The sequence below is a fragment of the Gavialis gangeticus genome, unplaced genomic scaffold, assembly GCF_001723915.1.
Source record: "Gavialis gangeticus isolate Ggan-Ray unplaced genomic scaffold, GavGan_comp1, whole genome shotgun sequence".
NCBI lineage: Eukaryota > Metazoa > Chordata > Crocodylia > Gavialidae > Gavialis > Gavialis gangeticus.
Window position 1 is genome coordinate 165,191,667 of NW_017729022.1, and position 18,260 is coordinate 165,209,926.

The 18,260-nt window shown below is 42.4% G+C and overlaps 1 protein-coding gene across 1 annotated transcript in view; it reads right to left on the minus strand.

The window, feature by feature from the left end:
* USH2A (usherin) overlaps positions 1-18,260 on the minus strand; it is a 756,200-nt gene that overhangs the window by 290,886 nt on the left and 447,054 nt on the right. The window contains exon 37 of the mRNA XM_019516454.1: positions 17,317-17,496. Within this exon, the coding sequence (XP_019371999.1) occupies positions 17,317-17,496 (180 nt within the window). The remainder of the gene's footprint in view (positions 1-17,316; positions 17,497-18,260) is intronic.

The window sequence follows — 18,260 nt, forward strand, 5'->3', positions numbered from 1 at the left end:
TTTTCACCCTGCAGAATCATTTAATTCATTTCAATGGGCAGCATTTAGGTACCTTCAGAAGTGGATCTTATTTTACCCAGGGGATAAGCAAGCTATACACTGTCTCCAGTACCTCAGCAAGGAAGTTTAGCGCCCAAGGAAAGCCTGCAGTGGCAGCCTGCCCTTGCCCGGTGCACAGATCTGGGGGCACACTCCCTGCCATGCTTGCCTAGGAGTGTTATGCAGCATTAGGAGCCACTCTCCCCCCATCATGGTGCCCCCCAAACAAGCGGCTTGCGGCTCCATCCCAGGCCCCACCCCAAGTAGGCAGTGCCTGTTGGTGCCCCTTCACTTTGGTGCCCAGGGCGGTTGCCCTCCTTGCTCCCCACTCCCCCTCCCCATCCTTGCTATGGTACTGACTGTCTCAGTAGTGTGCTAAGACAAGCCCATCCTGTTGCAAAACTACTTATTACCAACAGTATAAAACAGAGACCTCAGGACCTGACTACAACACTTGTCCAAGATAAAGGAGACTTACTTTCTAGGCATCCTTTGGCCTCAGGAGGCTTGAATCTATACCTTCTATCTCCCAGTAGAGTGCTTTAAACACCAAGTTATAATACACGCTTAGCTGTGAACACTTTTCATGCCCTCCTATTGAAGGCAGCTCACTGGGAGGGCAGGTATCAGACTCAGGGTGGAGACTAAAGGGGTGACTCAGAGAGAAAGTGTTATGGAGCTACAGAGAGAGAAAGCCAGAAGGAGCTTGACTGTGTCCCAGAGGGGTAGGTACAGTTCTGGGTTCCAGCTCCTGCTCAAGGCTGCATGTACAATTTATCCAATGACTATTTAATGCCAAATGTGACCTTGATACTGAAGTAATGGATGGAAGGATCTGACCCAGTGGAGTAGCTCAATGCAAGTAAGAGGAAATTTACTCTGAAAACAAATTTATTGCCAATATGTTACTCCAACCAGCTGTATAAGATGAATGCCTTGTCAAAGATATCAGGGGGAAAGTGTGATTTCAGGAAACAGATCTGACAGTGGAGAGAGTAGGCTGGTGGGATGTGGTAGTTATAGACAGCTGAAGAAAACTGAATATTGCATATTCAGCGCTGCATTTTTCTGAAAGGAAAATGTTTTATTTTATTCTTTTCAAATGCGTGCACTCCTTCCTACTACAATAATGTCTTCCAAAAAAAGCTTTCCTGCATGAGGAACTGTAGGGTGGACTCCCACGACAAGGCTTTCCAAATAGTACAGTAGTGGCATAGATTGCAGTCTCAATGGGAGGAAGTTTCAGCTGTGTGCAAAGCTGAAGAAACCTACTTTATACTCTAAATGATGTTTCTCCAAAGCAAAATACACAGACACCAGAAGGAAGGGCTTTCTCCCTTTGCGAACAGTGCCTGTTTCCCTGGCCAACTATTCTTGCTTATTCACCTGATCCCATTAATCTTTCCTTCTTGGCTGCCTAGAAGCCTAGCTTCAAGAGAAGAATGTTATCAGCTCTGTGTAAGCCTCAGGCCTGATGGTTAGGACTGTACCACAGATGTGAAGGTGACCATGTCTACAAGAGATGCTTACTGAGCAGTAGCTTGTTAGTACTGCACAGTAGCATCAGGAGCACAGACCATGATGCGACACTACTGCGCAGTACTACTGAGCTACCGTGAAGTAGTAATGAGCTACTCTGCAGTCAGCATCACCAGGAAGGCATGCAGAGATGCTACTGCACAGTCAGCATCTGGTGTAGACATACCTTGTGTTCAGCATTCAAACCACAGCTGGACATTGAACTTGGGTTGTTCACGGCTTGGGGAAGTATCCTAACTGCTATATTATTAAACCAAAGGTATATAGAAATACAAGCAGTGTCAAACACTTGCTAGGTGTGGTTTCTCACCAACAACATGTTCAGGGGTCTGGCTTGATGTATATGCACTGATATGGTGAAAATGAATTGAAAATGAACTTAAATTGACTGGGATGCCTCAGTGGCTGGCAGATAAGACTAGCTTAGACCCACAGGATAGAAATGTGATGAGTAAAGAAATTCATAAAGAGATTCAGACTGTTACACAAGTGAAGCAGAATGCCATTGATGACTAAAAGTGTGTAGACACCCTAATGATGAAATAGAAAGTTGCCCTTCCTTAGTTCTGGCTCTACCTGCTAAAACATAAGCAACATCACAATCAACTCTGAATAACACATTCAGTGATGAAAAGGGAAATATTATGAGAATAGTCACTCCAGTTTTCTTTATTCGTTTTTTTTTCAAATAGAGAACATATTGCTGATTCTAAGGAGAAAATGTCCAAACCACTGTGGAGAGTTTTTAGCTGTCCAACTGTCATGGAAGTCAGCAGGAGTCTTTTGGTCGAGTTCTCATACAACACTTATTTCCTGTATTTATTTCCAAGAGAAGCTGCTTGAGATAGGGTTGTAGTACTCAACTCTTCAGAGAAGGAAGGAATTACAAAAAACAAGGAACTGCTTTTTTTTCCTGGATTTGTAGTTTGGTAGGTGAAGCTGGGACACAGCAATCATAGTTATGAATCACTGTGCAACATCCAAACATATTGTTAACATTACCTTCTCCCTTTCTTGATGCATGTTCCTTCTCTTTCCCCATCCTATCACGATATAAATAGTACTATGGGTTTCCCTCGCCAGCCATGGGGGTTAGGTTCCTGAAAGTTCTCATGGTTGGCAAAACAGTGGATGGCAAAACCAACAGAGCTGGGAGAGCAGGGGCTGTGGGTGAGGGGCACCAGCAAGGCAAGGGTGGGGAGGGAATGAGAGGCATGAGCAGGGGCTGTGGGAAGTATTCTCAGACTTTACTCCCCCCAAACCACCCCCCTTCTCTGAAGCATGGACACTTAAAACAGTTGTTGGCAAAACTGTGGTTGGCAAGGGAAGCCTGTAATTATTGCTTTTTGAATACTGAATGATGCCATTGCCACATGAGCTTACTCCTCTTCTTCCCCCTTCCTTTTACAACATGGGAGACAGGGACAGGATATTTTTTTTGTCAGCAGAGATGGTGAAGTGCATGCAGACATAAAGGTTTACAGGCAGAAGTACTGTCCTAACCACAAATATGTATGAAGCAAACATATTTATATTATATGATATGTATAAATAATGCATATATAAAAATATACACATGAAATTATATGCACATTTGTATAGGCACATCCCAAAATATTTCAAGAAAGAAATAGTGAGGAAAAAAATTAAACCCACTGCTACTTGTAGGAATCACAAAATGCTAGATCATTAATATCCTCTGTTATAAGAAAGAAGCAGCACATAACTGTGCTGTGGCATAAGCAGATCAAAAAATGAACTGTGGCTCGGGGGTTGATAGATTTTCCCCTGACTTCCCCCTTCTCTGAAAAGAAAAAAGTGACTTCACCCCTTCCTGCATGCCCACTCAGCTAGTCCAAAGAGAGTTGCATTGAAGAGGTTCCTTTATGAGCAGAAAGGCAATGAGAAATGGAGCAGGAAAGGTCAAAATCCAATGACAAAAATGATTCTGAAATAAAGAAAAGTATCTTTAAGCAAATAAAGCATACATTCTGCAGAGACTTTTAAAACCCCAAATAAAAGTTTAAGACTTTTTGTTTCAATTTCAGATTTATTTTCAAACTACAGAGAAGGCAGCCAAATACGGGTTATTTTTAACCTGAAAGGAGAGAAGTGGAAAGGCAAGAGCACTTTTAATGCAAGGGTACTTGAGAAACAATACCTCTATATTTGTCCCCTGGTAAAGAGAAGAAAAAGTAGCGATTTTGATATCCACTCCCACCCTATTCTTGCCCTCAGGAAGCTCTTAAGAGAGTCCCTTAATATTTTTTTTCTCTCTCTCTTTTTTGTATATATAACCACATGAGAATATGTAAACGTGTTAAGCTAGCAGAACTTTGCTGGAGGCTTGCAAAGTCCATCGCAAGCAGAGGAACTTCAAAGAGTTCTTGTCTGCGCTCAGGAGCTCAAAAGTTGGCGCTTTACTCAAATGTGTTATAATCAGTAGAAAAGCCTCTGTAATCAGGATGCCTCAGTGCAAGAAGTACACAAAGTAAATGACAAAAAAACAGAAATATGCCTTTGCTCACTGTTTATGAAGATGACATATTACTGTGGAAACTTGAGCAGCACGAGTTGTCAAAATTAAATATAATAAAGGCAGCTTTGTAGGAAAGGAGCTCAAATCATGCAAGTGCCACAACATAAAAATGGATTCCCACCTCCACAACTTGTATATGCCTGGAAACAGCTTAAAAGACAAATTCATGAAGCGATTTTTCAAACACCTTCTGTATATTTTCACTAGGAACTGAAATGTCTTTTTATTGTAGAATTTCATCGACAGAAGAAGCATGACTAGTTTACCACAAGGTATTTTGACTTTATTAAGAGTACTGAACAGTCTTAGTGAGATTTACTCAGAATAAAAAATAGTACATGAATAGGCTTAAGGTTATATAAAAATGCATACATCACCTAAACTGTGCACTTTTTTATATACAACTGAAACAGGACTGACAACAGGTTTATGGGGTGAGAGGTAGTCATTTTAAAGTATGATGTTACTAAATCCCACAACAGTCTGTTTTCTGTACGTACAGATACATAATTTTCTGTTTCTATGCCAAGTTCTGGTTATTTACTTTCAAATCCACTCTAGTGCAGATTATCTACAAAAGACTCAATGCACTGCCTAAAACTCAACCGAGGGGCTAAAGCTGTGCAGAGACCCAGAGCAAGCCACCTGCACTGAGGTTAATTGCACACTTACAGATAATGTACAAGCTTGAGCTGCTGTTCAGCATCCTCTCTCTCATCTGCACTCCCTGTACCTGTACAAATATTCATTCTCTTCCAGGCCATAGACCACTGCAGGCTTTGGACCAGATCTTTGATCATCTCCTTGATCCAGATGCTTCAACTGCTTTTTCAGTCACAACATAGCCTAAAAGCTGAAGCAACCAGCTATGAAGTGATTCCCTAGTATACAGAAAACCTCAACCCCTTCAGAGATCCCAAACAAGGAAGGGATCGGACAGAAAACTGTCAGAGGTGGGGTTAAGATGAAAGAGGCATGGACACAGTAATATTACATCGTGACAACCTTCAACTTCTAGAACATCGGGTTGATGACGCAAAGTCAAATTCAGAGTAAACTTGAAAATGCCTTACTCTATGGGGCACCTAAGCCCCTGACTGGTTTCAGCTTCAAGAAGTGTGCCTTCTGTGCATCTGAAAACATAGTCTTTCAGGGGATACCTATTTGCAGAAGTGCAGCTGAAGATACAGCTCTTTCTCTGAGGTGCAGTGACCGATTTCCAGGCAGTAAAAACTGGAATACAATGCTGGGTACTCCACAGACTTCTAAAACTGGAAGTAGTATACACCAGGGGCCGGCAACCTATGATCCACAAACCAGACCCAGCCCACTGCTCAGTTTTATCCAACCCATGAAGCTGCAATGTCAATGGTAATTCAGTGGTGGCTTTCAGCATTGGAGGGAATCAGTGGCAATTCAGTGGCAGGGGGAGGCAGTGATAGCATTTGGGTGCATCCCCAGTGGCCAGTCTGTGAGGCTGTGAGCTCCCCCCTCCCTCCCCACACCGAACCCTGAACATCTGTTCCATTGACTCCTGCTCTAACTTATTGCACTTTGAGTAAAATGCAGTAAGTTAGAGCACTTCCTCCAGGGGCTTTTTGAACGTCTGTACTTAGCCATAATAGCAGGCTAATCAGAGGTGTAACGTAGGAAGAACGCACCCAGGAAAGTCCTCTCCTATGCTTCCCCCCACCTCCATCCCCCATACCTTACATGATACAGCATGTAGGAGGAGCAGCAAGCCCCCCAACCCTTTTTCCATTTTTTTTTTTTTTTTACCGCTGAAGCCCAGGTTGAGAGGGCAACAAAAATGCTGATTTTAGTGGCAAAAAATGGGGTCAATTCTTCCTAAACCTGCAGCCAACTCCTCTGGCAGTCCACAAAACTATGATTCCCAGAATTCCTTGCACTCCATGACACACACTGCCTGTGCCAGCTGCATTTTGCAACTAGAAGGTGAAAGTGGAGCATGACACAAGAGGGTAGAGTGCCCCTCCTTCCCATCCTTCTGGCACCCCTCCCCTTAGGCAGTACCCAGGGCACATGTCCTGCTTGACCAACCCACATTATGCTACTGGGGCTAATGAATTTTGCTGAGAAACCAGAGTACTTTGCTTGGGCATAGCTCTGCATGAACACTTATGAAAGCGGCTACATTGCTGCTGGTTCAGGAGAAAAACAAAAGTAGTAAGTCAGGTTTTTGGTTGTAGCTGTGTTGGTCTAAGGACATAGGCCTGAAGAAGGGTGATTGCACCTGGAAGCTTGCAAAGAACTTTTTTTTCCAACTACTCAGTTGGTCTAACAAAAGACATCACATCTACCCAAAGAACCTTGCCTGCCAAAGTAGTAGGTCAGCATTTACACAGGGCCAAGCTGCATCCTACTGCTCCCTCTCAGCAGATTCAGCAGGCCAGCACCTGATGTTGTATGAATACATGGAGGGGATCAATCAATCAATCTGGGACCAATTTTTCAAATTTAGGACAGAAGTTTCATTTTAGGGGATGCTTTGGGGACACTGAGGGCCAAACCCTAATGTTCAGGGTTGTCCTGGAAAATTCAGAACGATTTGTTATTTCAGTCTAAGGCCAACTGAAAAATAAGACACCTCCTGGGGACAGCCAATGAAAAATGAACATCAGAATTTAGATCAAGCCAGCCATTTTTTGCCTAGTCTAACTTCATAAACATCTGTACAGATCAGCATTTGAATCAGCCTAACCCTAGTTAGGTCAATGTAAGTGTAATATCTCCATGTACCCTAAATAAACAGGGGTTGCAAGTCATGCAGGGCATTTATAGACATGCTCCAGGAGTGAGTGGGGGTCACTTTAATTAGAGCAGCTCCAAGAGCCGCTCTAATTAAAGCACCTGGAGTGTCATGTGTATCAGTGTCCCCATGGTAAAATATGCTGACAGGGGCACTTTAACTAAAGCTCATCGAACTTTTCTGTGCGGGGATGCTGATACATGTAATGCTGGAGTCTGCTGGAGCATAGTAATAACCACGCTCCAGCAGACTCAAATAATCGAGTCTGCTCTGACATGCTGCAATTACAGCGTGTCAGAGCAGCCTCCCTGCACATGTATAGGCACCCAATGATTCTGTATTCCTGGCCCTAATGGTACTTGGTTATCAAGGGATGAAAATATGTAGACTCACTTTTCAATTCTTGGAATGGGCTGTGTATGTAGACAGTTGTATGCCATAAAGATCCTAAGACACCCGGTGAAGGGTGGAGTGCTTATGAACCCAGTAAAGAAATTGAAATCTCTCACAAGTCTACACTTCTTTGTCTTGAAAATCATAGATACAGAATATAAAGTAGTAATAAATTCTACAAGTTATGGAAACAATTAAAGAGATGCTCTTCACTGCTTATAAAGATATACTTTTTAATTAGACAGTGGCCTCCCTTCCCCCTGTTGCATGGAGAATAGGATCTCAGGTAAGAGATTTGAACCACAAATAAAATCAGGGTTTTCCCAGCAATTGTAACCTCACCATATACTGCATATTTAGGAAACACCCAGATGAGGCACCAGACCACTGGCCCCTTCCTCTCTGCAGGGGATATAGCAGATGGAGCTTTTATGGCCTTCTGATAATATCTGGGACTTCGGATTTTTTCCTTATTTTCTATCTTGTTACATTGGTGATTAATTCCCCTGTATTCTGCCCCTCCTCTGCCGCCACAACTCAGAAGCTGTCCTGCACCACTCACTCTCTCTGCTGTCCTTCTCACCCTGCTATCACCATCCAACCTCCGTTCTTCTTTTCATAAATTTCATAGACATTTGGGCTGGAAGGGACCCCGGAGAATTGAGTCCAGCCCCCTGCCCCTGCCCCTTTTAGCTCCCTCTTCCTCAGTTCTCCTTATATTGCTACAATCCCTTTCTCTCTTGTTTAATCACTCCCGTGTCTCCCAAGCAACCACAAAAAAAAAAAAAAAAAAATCTCAAACTATTTGCAACCTAAATAAAAGAAATATCTACATAATAGGACAGGGAATTGATATGCAATGTGTCTGCCATCACCAGGATCACCTTGTTCCTATGTATGTACTATAACTTATTATTTGCATTAGAGTAATACCTAGAGGTCCAAGCTCAGCCTTGTACACATACAAACACAAGAGGCAGCCTTTGTCTCACTTGTAGCAGTGACTACATCTTCCTCTTTGTACAGCACCTAGCAAAATGTGGCCCCAATCTTGACCAGGACTTTTGTGCACTCCATGTCATAAAAACAGGCACTATTAGGAAATAAAAGCTACTATGGAATAAAGGAAATATTTTTTTATTTTTTACAGTTTATATTTTGTGCCCTTTAATACCAGATAGCAAAATTAATTAATTTTTAAACAGTTTTGTTCTCCAGTATTTTTTTAGATTACATACTCAAGCTGGTGACAAGCCTTGGTTGATACATTATCTTTACAACTTCTACCAAAGCAGTTTAGGACTTGATAAATAGAACAAATTTATTCTTTTCAGAAAAAATATAAAACTCAGAAAAAATCTGTTTCTACCTCTGCAGTATGAAATTTGTCACTAATCATTTTAAACTATGCCCTTTTATGCTTCTTCTGTCTCTTTTAGCTTTCTGTGCAGTTCTTTGATGTAACAAAGACAGTTTCAGACAAGATTTCAGTTCATCTGTAAAAAAAAGCTTTAAGTCTTGAGGCAAAATGCAGTGTATTTAAAATTTATACACTCCATAATGCCTTTGTTCTGAACTTGAACAACCTGCAAAACTTCTCTGCTTTCCCTTGCCTTCCGACTCTAAGATCATTTGTTCTCCCAGTTTCAGCTTATTATTATGCAACAGTGACTTTAACTGGTGCTTCCATCATTTAACTACATGCACAGTCATGGCTGACCCTTTCTGATCAATTGCCAATCCATACAGGTTTGACTGATAAAAGAGCCAATTAGATTTAAGCAAATTAAGGGACATCACCAATGTCAACCACTTATTAAACTGAATGCTGAATTCCATGCATACAAAACACTAATGCACTAAGTCCCATTAAGAGTTGAAACCCTAACCCCATTAGTAACTCTGGACCACTACGGGCTAAGGGTCAAAAGAAAGTTTCGTATTTATAGATTAACATTTGAATTCAGTTTTTATTTTTTTTACATTTCTTTTTAAGCACTCTTGAACTTGCATTGCAATTCTAGCCAAGAACTTAGATAAAATATATTCTTTAGTTCTAAGAGATTTTTTTAAGCTCTGAGTTTTAGCAGTACAACTCATTTTAACGTTTTGAGTAAACTCAAAGGACTCCTACTAAATCATACCTTCCCTTCAGGAGTTGTTAGGCTAAAAACCTTGACAGCGTTTGGTTTATTAATGCACAACCCATTTCAAACAAAAATGAAACACAACAATGACATGTTCAATCAGGGCTGTCCAACTAGTGGCCCGTGGCCTGCATGCAGCCCCTTAGGCTCCCAGTCCAGACATCACTCCCCCCATTGCTCTCCTAATGCTCCTGCCAGAGTCTCCAGGCTCCTCTCACTCCGCCAGCTTCAGCAGCCTGCCTTGACCTGCAGAGGCAAGGTAGCTGAGCGCAGCCTGCAAAGCCAAGGGATTCCATGGCCATTGGGCTTTGGGGGACTAAGGGGGCTTCCATGTAGTGGTATGGGGATGCCCACCATGTAGCACAGGGGAGGCAACCCACATTGCATGGTGTGCAGCCCTGAGGGGGTCAGTGGCTCCCAGCCACTCAGGAGCTGGACATCCCTGGATTAGATGAAAATTGGCAAAGAAACCATAAAAAGTGACTTTTTTATTAGCAGTGATTTTTTTTGTGACTTTTGAGACTTAATCCTCAGTTTTCCTCTACCTTTCTGCCTGATTTATTGTCCTTTTGATCATTCTCTACAATATATTCCCCACAGTGCCTATTTTTGGACAGCAGAGTTTTTCTGCGCTCCTGGAAAAGTTAAGGCTACATTTTTTCACTCATTAGAGGGCTATAAATTAATCTTTATATGTTAGGTCTCAACCCCTCATGCTACTGAATACTATAGCAACTTGTGGAGGGAAACCTTTTCAAGGGACCACACTCCCTTACTAGGCAATGTTCTCTCTGGAGATACCTTACCCTCAATTCAAGACCCTTCAAATGTGTTAGCACTCCAAATGTTGCACCTTTCCTACAACGACCATTAGTGTAGTCACTTAGGGGCCTTGTCACATGTTCACTTGCAACAGCTGCAAATCACTGGAATGTAGTGACCTATTAAAGTTAGTACATGTTAGGAAATAACTGTCATCTGAAAGACAATAACTTTGCAATGCCACAGGGGCACTTATCACATGTACATGCACCTCCTTCCATTTTAACTGCACTTAGTAACTGCCTTGTCGCACAGGACACTTAGCACATGTTTTATTTAGATCGCAGTAAGCATTACCATACTGTTAGAACATGTTCTGAGTGGTCACAAGGTAATGTTTACTAGGATCTCAAACTGTGATGTGCAGCATTGTGCAGGACCTCATTGGGCCCAGTTCAAAACTTCAGTACAGTGCTAAATCTGGGAACATTTTTTTTTAAATTATAGCTGGACACTGATACCTTTTTTAATTTCATTGATCAGAAACTATGACTTTTAAAGACAATTAACAGAGACAAATCCTGTTATCATGTATTTAGTTCATATGAACTATATGCAAGTATAAATAAGACCAGTATTTGGCTCCTGATTTGTTATGCATAATCATGCCAAGTTAAATCTTGGGTGAGCAAAATTCCCATGGAGTCAAGGGGTAAAAGGCAAAGGTCCAGTAGATTGTAGTGGGGCCAGAATTCTAGCAGTGCTAATGTTGCCTGAGTAACAGCACAGGATGTGGCCCACTGTAAAATAACGATTGTACTCAGAATATACCATTATGGGTTAGAATGTTATTGCACTCAAGAGTCATTATAATAAAACATAATGAAAAGGTAAATATGGATTATAGAATGTCCTATATATATCAGTCCTTTCCTCATATGTACTGGTTCATTTATTATTCATTTCAGTATGGATCACAGTCCAATGGACAATGGTATGGAAGATTTCTTTAATAACTCTCAGTGCTAATTTAATTCTACTTAAACACACATATTCTAGTGAATGCCACATGCTTTTCAGCATGATTTTATGTGTAAATCAGGGTAATATGTTTTCAGATCATTAAGTATAAGGAAGCATGAACTAAAACCTATTTAATCAATGAGGTATTGCTTTTAAACTACCGCAAGGTCATAAAAAAGATAATTTCAAAGCTATAAGTTTCCTAATTGTAATCAACAACAATCTAATGATGAAAGAAAGTATATCCTAATGGCTATCATAAACTTGTGCACATCCTTGCCTATCTTTAAAGATCCAGAATCTTTTCATCTTGTAAAACTGTCAGGACCAACTTTCTGATTCTCAGATGCAAAACTGAACAATGAGACAGAGATTAGACATACTAGTGGATTGCTTCAGTTAGCAATGTATCTCAGATTTGGTTTATTATAAAACAACATTTCTGTTTCTTAGCAATTGTTTCTTAACAGACAACAATCAGAACTATTTGGAATAGTCTATGACTCGTTTGCTCAATAATTATCCATATACAATTGAAAATTTTCCTATATTTTTCTTCATTGTCCAAATTTATTTTCTGCCATTTTTCCCTCAAATAGTTCTTGGCCAGTACAATTTCTGCAACATATTGTAGTGAGTTTTATTTAGTATCTGAACTATGTTAGCTAATGTTGACCGGACATGAAGGTCAAATGGCATTATTCCTGTTCCCTGACTGCATTTGTATAGTAAGTAGGAATAGTTTGCTCTTGGGTTGAAAATTTACTTTTAAGAATGTGCACTTAAGTCACAAATTCTACTAACATTCCTGCTAGAAAATTCAGCCACTAGAATATTCATGAAAAGAGAACACAAATAGAGCTGGTGGGTACTCAAGTTTTCATTTCAATGAATATTCACATACATGTATTTATTCAGCTCTGACCCTTGCTTATTTCAAACCTTTCTTAAGACAACTACCAAAATTCCAACTAGTTCCTTGCTTTAATAGGGAACCCCTACCTTCTAACAGGCTCCTGTATATTTAAGGATGCTAGCCCAGGGTAAAGGCCACATCTCCCCCAGGGAGTATATAAGAGGCATAACCACAGGATCCAGGCAGTGAGGGAAGAAGCAGCATAGAGGCAAGAGCTGTGGTAATTGAAATACCAATCAGCTGCAGAACCACAAACAGGTAAGACCTGAAGCCAAACCAGGCCCTGGGAAACTGTGGTGCAGGCAAGTCAGGCCCCTAGGGTGGGCTAGGCCTGAGGGGCATGCTGTGTGGGCAAGCTAAGCACAAGGGGCTGCTCTGCAGAGAGTAAATATTAGTCATCCCTCTCCTCAAGTGCACTGATGGCCTGTAACCATTGGAAGAACAAGGTGTGGCAGGAAAGATCAGAGTCTGGGAGAGCAAGCCAAATTCATCTCCTCTAGACTCTCTCTAGAGGGTACTAGTACATCCTAGGGCTACAGCACAAGGGCATTCACAATTTGGTGCATTGGCTGGTAAGGCAGTCAGGGAAGCAATCCCCTCTTTAAGGAAAGATTGAAGAACTTAAACCCTGGAAAACAAGGACCCTAGGACTGGAGAAATGGAATCTATATTAAAGATGCCTGCCCAGCAGCAAGCTGATAAAATGGTGCAATGGCAGCAGGAAATGGAGGAAGCACAAAAGAATCAACAGAGATGGTTGCAAGTAATCCAGTAATGCATGAGGTCAGGACAGGGGGGATGTTAAAGATGCAACTACACCAAGTAGAGACATAGCATACACTACTGACAAAACAGCAAAGCTGATCAAATAGATCATGGCTCAGAAACTAGAGGGGTCAGTGCCAGAGAATGTATGGAAAGAGTTTAGTAATTTTCCACCTGAAAAACCTGACCTGAAAAGATAATCCAGAGACTTTCCTTGAGGCCTTCAAACTGGCAGCAATGGCTACCCAGTGGAGTAAAGACATTTGGGCCCCTGAATGGGGATGCTACTGATGGAGGAAGCAAGCAGCATTCAAAGCCCTGCCCTGTGTTGATGCCAGGGACTATGAGAAGGTGAACGTGGTTATATTGGCCTCGCTAAAGATTTCTGAAGAAACATACTGGCAAAAATCCTGGGCCTCAAAAACCAGGGGCAACAAAAGACCCTTACTATTGAACCCGATGCTCCAAGATGATGCCTGGAATGGCTCCACCCAGAAGCGAGAACAGCTGGAGAGGTAGAGCAGACAGTACTAGTGCAATTCATTTGGGATTTGGGAACTACTAATAGAGAATGACTGAGAAGCAGTATTTGGAAGAAGGGGCATGACAACTCTTTTGAGGATGGATGTTTTTTCTTGTTTATTTCCTTTTGGTGCTTACTAGTTTTCTGTTCCTTTTTGGAAGTCAAAACCTAAAGGATAATAGCTCAACTTATCAATGGGAGGTAAAGGAGTAGGATGTATGGGAGGTGGACCCCTGTAGAAGGACCCATTCAGGAAACCCATGATAGAGATCTGATCACAGCCACGTAGAAATCAGGTGCAGCCTCCTATCTTTCAAGATTATATCAAAGTTGCAGCGGGCAAAGTGTAGTGGATGACTATGAACTGTGGCTGTCCAGTGCTCAGGGGATGCCAGTGCAGGTATGCTATGTCACCTGTGGACAGCCAGGACCTATGCTCAGATAAGGGTCAAGATGACTATGGAAGGGTGAACCCATGAAATATCAGTGTGTTTGGTAGATGGGCTGCCTTACCTAGTCTTGCTGGAAAGAGCCTGTCCTAGTTTCAAGGAGCTCCTAAGGAGGATCTTTGGAGAAGACCCCCAGAGAGCCCCAAGGCAAGGGAAGGATGGGGAAACCCCATAAAATAAAGCCCAAAGGGGGGGTGCCCCTGAAAAACAAACTAAAGGCCTCATAGAACAAGGACAAGTAGATGAGGCAGAGGGGCCAAGATAGGAGGAAGAGGGAGCAGGTTCTAACCCATCTGCATGAAGAACAATAGGACCCAGAGGTAAGGATGTGAGAAATATCGTCAACCAGAGTCAATAAGGATTGAGCAGTGAAGAGAGCAGTCAACTTTAACAAAATTTAAAGGAGCATTTAGCAAAACTCAATGGGGAGGTGCAACAACCACAACTGATGCAGATCTACCCCTGATTTGAAGTACACAAGGATTTGTTATTCCACATTGATATAGTCAGTATCTAGGGAAGAGATAGAGCAACTTGTAATCCAAACAATGTATAGGAGGGCACTGACGAAAATAGCTCACAAGTGCCTATGGGGACAAGACCAAAGAACAGTTGCTATTGAAGCTTTTTTGGCATGGCATTCATACAGATGTAGCCAGATTCTGCAAGTGCTCCCCAGCCTGTCAGCTTGGGGCCCCTGGGAAATCCCCAGTGGCCGCACATATTCTGATGCCAGAACTGCCCTTTGAGCAGCTCACAATAGACATCATGGGTCCCATAGAAAAGAGTGCTGCAGCGTACCAATATGTCCTAGTCCTACTGGACTATGAAACCAGTTATCCAGAAGTGGTTCCAATGCAAGCAGTTACAGCTCCTAAGACTGTGGGGAAACTATTAACATTTCTCACAAGGGTTGACTAACTGAGGGAAATACTGTCCAACCAGTAGGCCTGTGCAAAGCAGCTAGTATTTGCTTTGGATTGATTCAGCCGATTCGGGGACAGTGATTCAAGTCGGTGATTCGAATCACTGTCCTGAATCAATTCGACCAAATCTAATTCAGAGATTCACCCACTGCTAAATCAGCCAAATCTCCGAATTGAACAAGCCTTATCCCCTACCCGCTCTCCCAGCCCATGAATGGCTGCCCCCAGCCCCAGCATCCTGTCACTTTAAAAGAAAAAAAAAAAGCCCCGCACTCACCGGCTCCTGCCAGATGGGCGGGTGATCCCTGCTGCCCCCCATTGCCCTGCACTGCATAGGGGGGCTCTGCCACAAGCCCCCAGAGGTCCCGACAGCTGCTGCAGCAGCCGGTGAGTGAAGGGATATTTTTTTTTTTAAAGCACCAGGATGCTGGGGCCAGGCTGGGCAGAGCAGCCACTGATAGGGCTGGGAGAGCGGGCAGGGGTCAAGGGGCACTCAGGGGGGCTAGGGGAGCAGGCAGGGGATGGGGCCTGGCAGGGGTCCCCCCCTGGTCCCCTTCCTCCTCCTCCAGCCTGGCCCCTACTAATCGGCACAGAATCCAGGTCCACTCCCTGTGGCAGTGAGTGGGGACTGCCTGAATCTCTGAATCTTTTCCGAACCAATTTTGAGGCTTTGAATCACTTTGGACCTTTTAACTGGTCTCCCAATTCAATTTAGATTCGGAGATTCAGCCTCCAAAATCGGAACAAATCTCCTCCGAATCAAATCAGCAACTGAAGCTTTGCACAGCCCTACCAATGAGGGCAGAAATTTTACATCAAAGGTCATATGAGAATTAGCAAAAGAGAACTTGTAGGAAGCTCAAGGGAGGCAAGAAGACTCCTACAATAGACAAGCCTGGGACCAATAGTTTGAAGTGGAGGTTAGGGTCTTAACACTACTCCCTGATCAGGAATCAAAATTGCTGGCCCAATGGCAAGGGCCTTATGAAGTCATTAGGTGAATAGGACCTGTGGATTATGAAATCAGATTACCTGGCGGAAAAAGCAAAGACAAATATACCATGTGAACATGTTAAAACTGTAGAAAGAGAAAGAGGCATTGTTGGTTATTCTGTATCCGAAGGACCCAGAGCTAGGCCTCACCCTGGATAAGACATGAGCAAACCTACAGTGACATTGGGGGACCAATTAATAGCCTTTTAAAGGAAACAAGCCAAATTTTTGGTAAGGGAATAATATTTAAGGATTATCTTTATGAAGAAGCCTGCATATGCAAGGGTTGGGACCATTAAACTGAGACAGTTTGAGGAAGAGTGGTGAGAAAGGGTGGGAGACAGATACTACAGAAACCAAAGGAGCCACGCCAGCTGCACCCACATGGCCCAAGGCAGCATATTGGAATACAGCACAACACTGGCCCAGCCCAGCAATGTGTCAAGGACTCAGGTTTGAGCAGGAGCCACACCAGCTGCTTCAGATGCACCCAATGTGGTGAGGCCTAAAGTGGCATGTGGGAATACAGCATGGCACTGGTGCCTATGCCCCTATAAGGCACCAGACTGGCAGGGCCTGGATATCCCACAGCTCCTGGCCCTCTTCCTCTTGAACTTTACCTGAGCTTTGACTCACTGGGTGCAGGGTCAGAGCAGGAAGCAAACAGCCTTGCCATGCAGAAGCCTGGTCAGGAGCTAGGTGCCCCCTGTCTTGGAGCTTACACTGTGGGCTGGGGGGCAGGAGAGGCAGGGCCAGCTGAGGAGGGGAAGGGAATGCCTCCTGCTGCTGCTCCTGCAGCTGGCTGGCTTGGGGAAGGGGAAGGGTGTGAGGCACCAAAAGCCAGGATAACTGTGGGCTAGATACAATTCTCCTTCAGAGGAGCAGCCGCAGACCAGGTAAAAACATTTCCTGGGCCGGATCCAGTCTGTGAGCTGTATTTTGCCCACCCTTGAGCTATCACATGGCTGGGAGAGCAAGTCAAGTTCCTCTTTGCCAGAGGGCAGTAGTATGGCCAAGGGCTACAGCTTGAGGGTGGTCACACTTACCTAACATAAATCAACAATAAATTAAATCTAGCTACCCCAATTTATAGAGCTAGCTCAGTATATAGCTTAATCTATTTTGTACCCTTAAGAAAAAAACCCTTAACTACATATCCAGTAGATACTGCTCTTGTATATAGCATACAAATTCTATACAACATCACATTACATGTACATATCTTCTGTTTAGTTTTTTATATTAGACTGGCCAAGTCAAGAGCCACTAACAAAAAAAACAGTACAAGAAATGTCATGCATGCAGCCTATGTTCAGTACATATCTGCTTCTATTTTCATAACTTAAAGAGCTTTAAAATTAAACAATACGGTCACACTAAACACTGAAAAGAACAAATTTTGTAATAAAAACTGCTGATAATGAACATGTTGCTCTGAACCTCAAATAAGGTCTTGCAGTAACAAATAATGTGATTGGTAGAATATGTGAAAATTTGTTACATTCAGAGAAATGATACTTTTTCATACTTACCCCCTGGTGGCATAACTATTTTTACAGGATCACTTATCAAGCTGCCCTGGCTATTAGAAGCATTTACTTGTACTGTGTAGTTGGAAAATGGAATCAGTCCTCTAATGGGCACCCATACGTTGAAGTCTCTGCTGTTGTATAAGATCTGTGTGCCATTTATAATAGTGTAATTAGCATTACCTGTCAAGAAAAAAAGGGGGAAAGAAGAAGGGGAGAGCAAAAGTTAGCTTTTGTATCTATTGCAATTTTCTGTTCTTTATGAATCAAGTCCCACTATTATTGATGTCAATGGGATTTTTGCTATTAATTTCAACAGGAGCAAGACTGAACCTCTATTTGAACATTTAATATCATACCCCATCTAAATATGAATTAAGTGGTAATTCTCACAAGCAGCAGACTCAGTTCTTCATTGAGTTCATTGGAAAAACCAAACGTGACAGAAATGCCATTTAAGAATTTTATTCTATGTATATGAAAATCCCAGCTTCCATTTTTTCTTGTCTAACTTTCATATGCATTTGGTGAAACTACACACCACAAAATTTGAAGCATTTCTTCAGACACTGCCTTCTCTAGCACTTTCAAGATCTTTAATTTAATCCTCACATACACTGCGTTACAAACTGTGTCATATCTGTGTTCTTCCTTTGCAGCCCCATCCAGATATTGCTTAATATGAACTCTGATTTGGATAGTCTTACAATTATTTTGTAGTTCATTTAACTTACAGACATTGGTGTTTGCTGTTAGCCATACAATAGTGATGCATATGGGAAAAATAGGGCAAAATGAAACCATTCTGTAGCTAAAGTAATATAAATGTAAATCCTCTTGTTATAATTCATAATAATTTAGGGTTTTTACTCTTTATTGAAATCCAAGTTCAGCTTGAGTTACATTATGAAATGCCATTGAACAACAGTACAACATTCAGTCAGTTA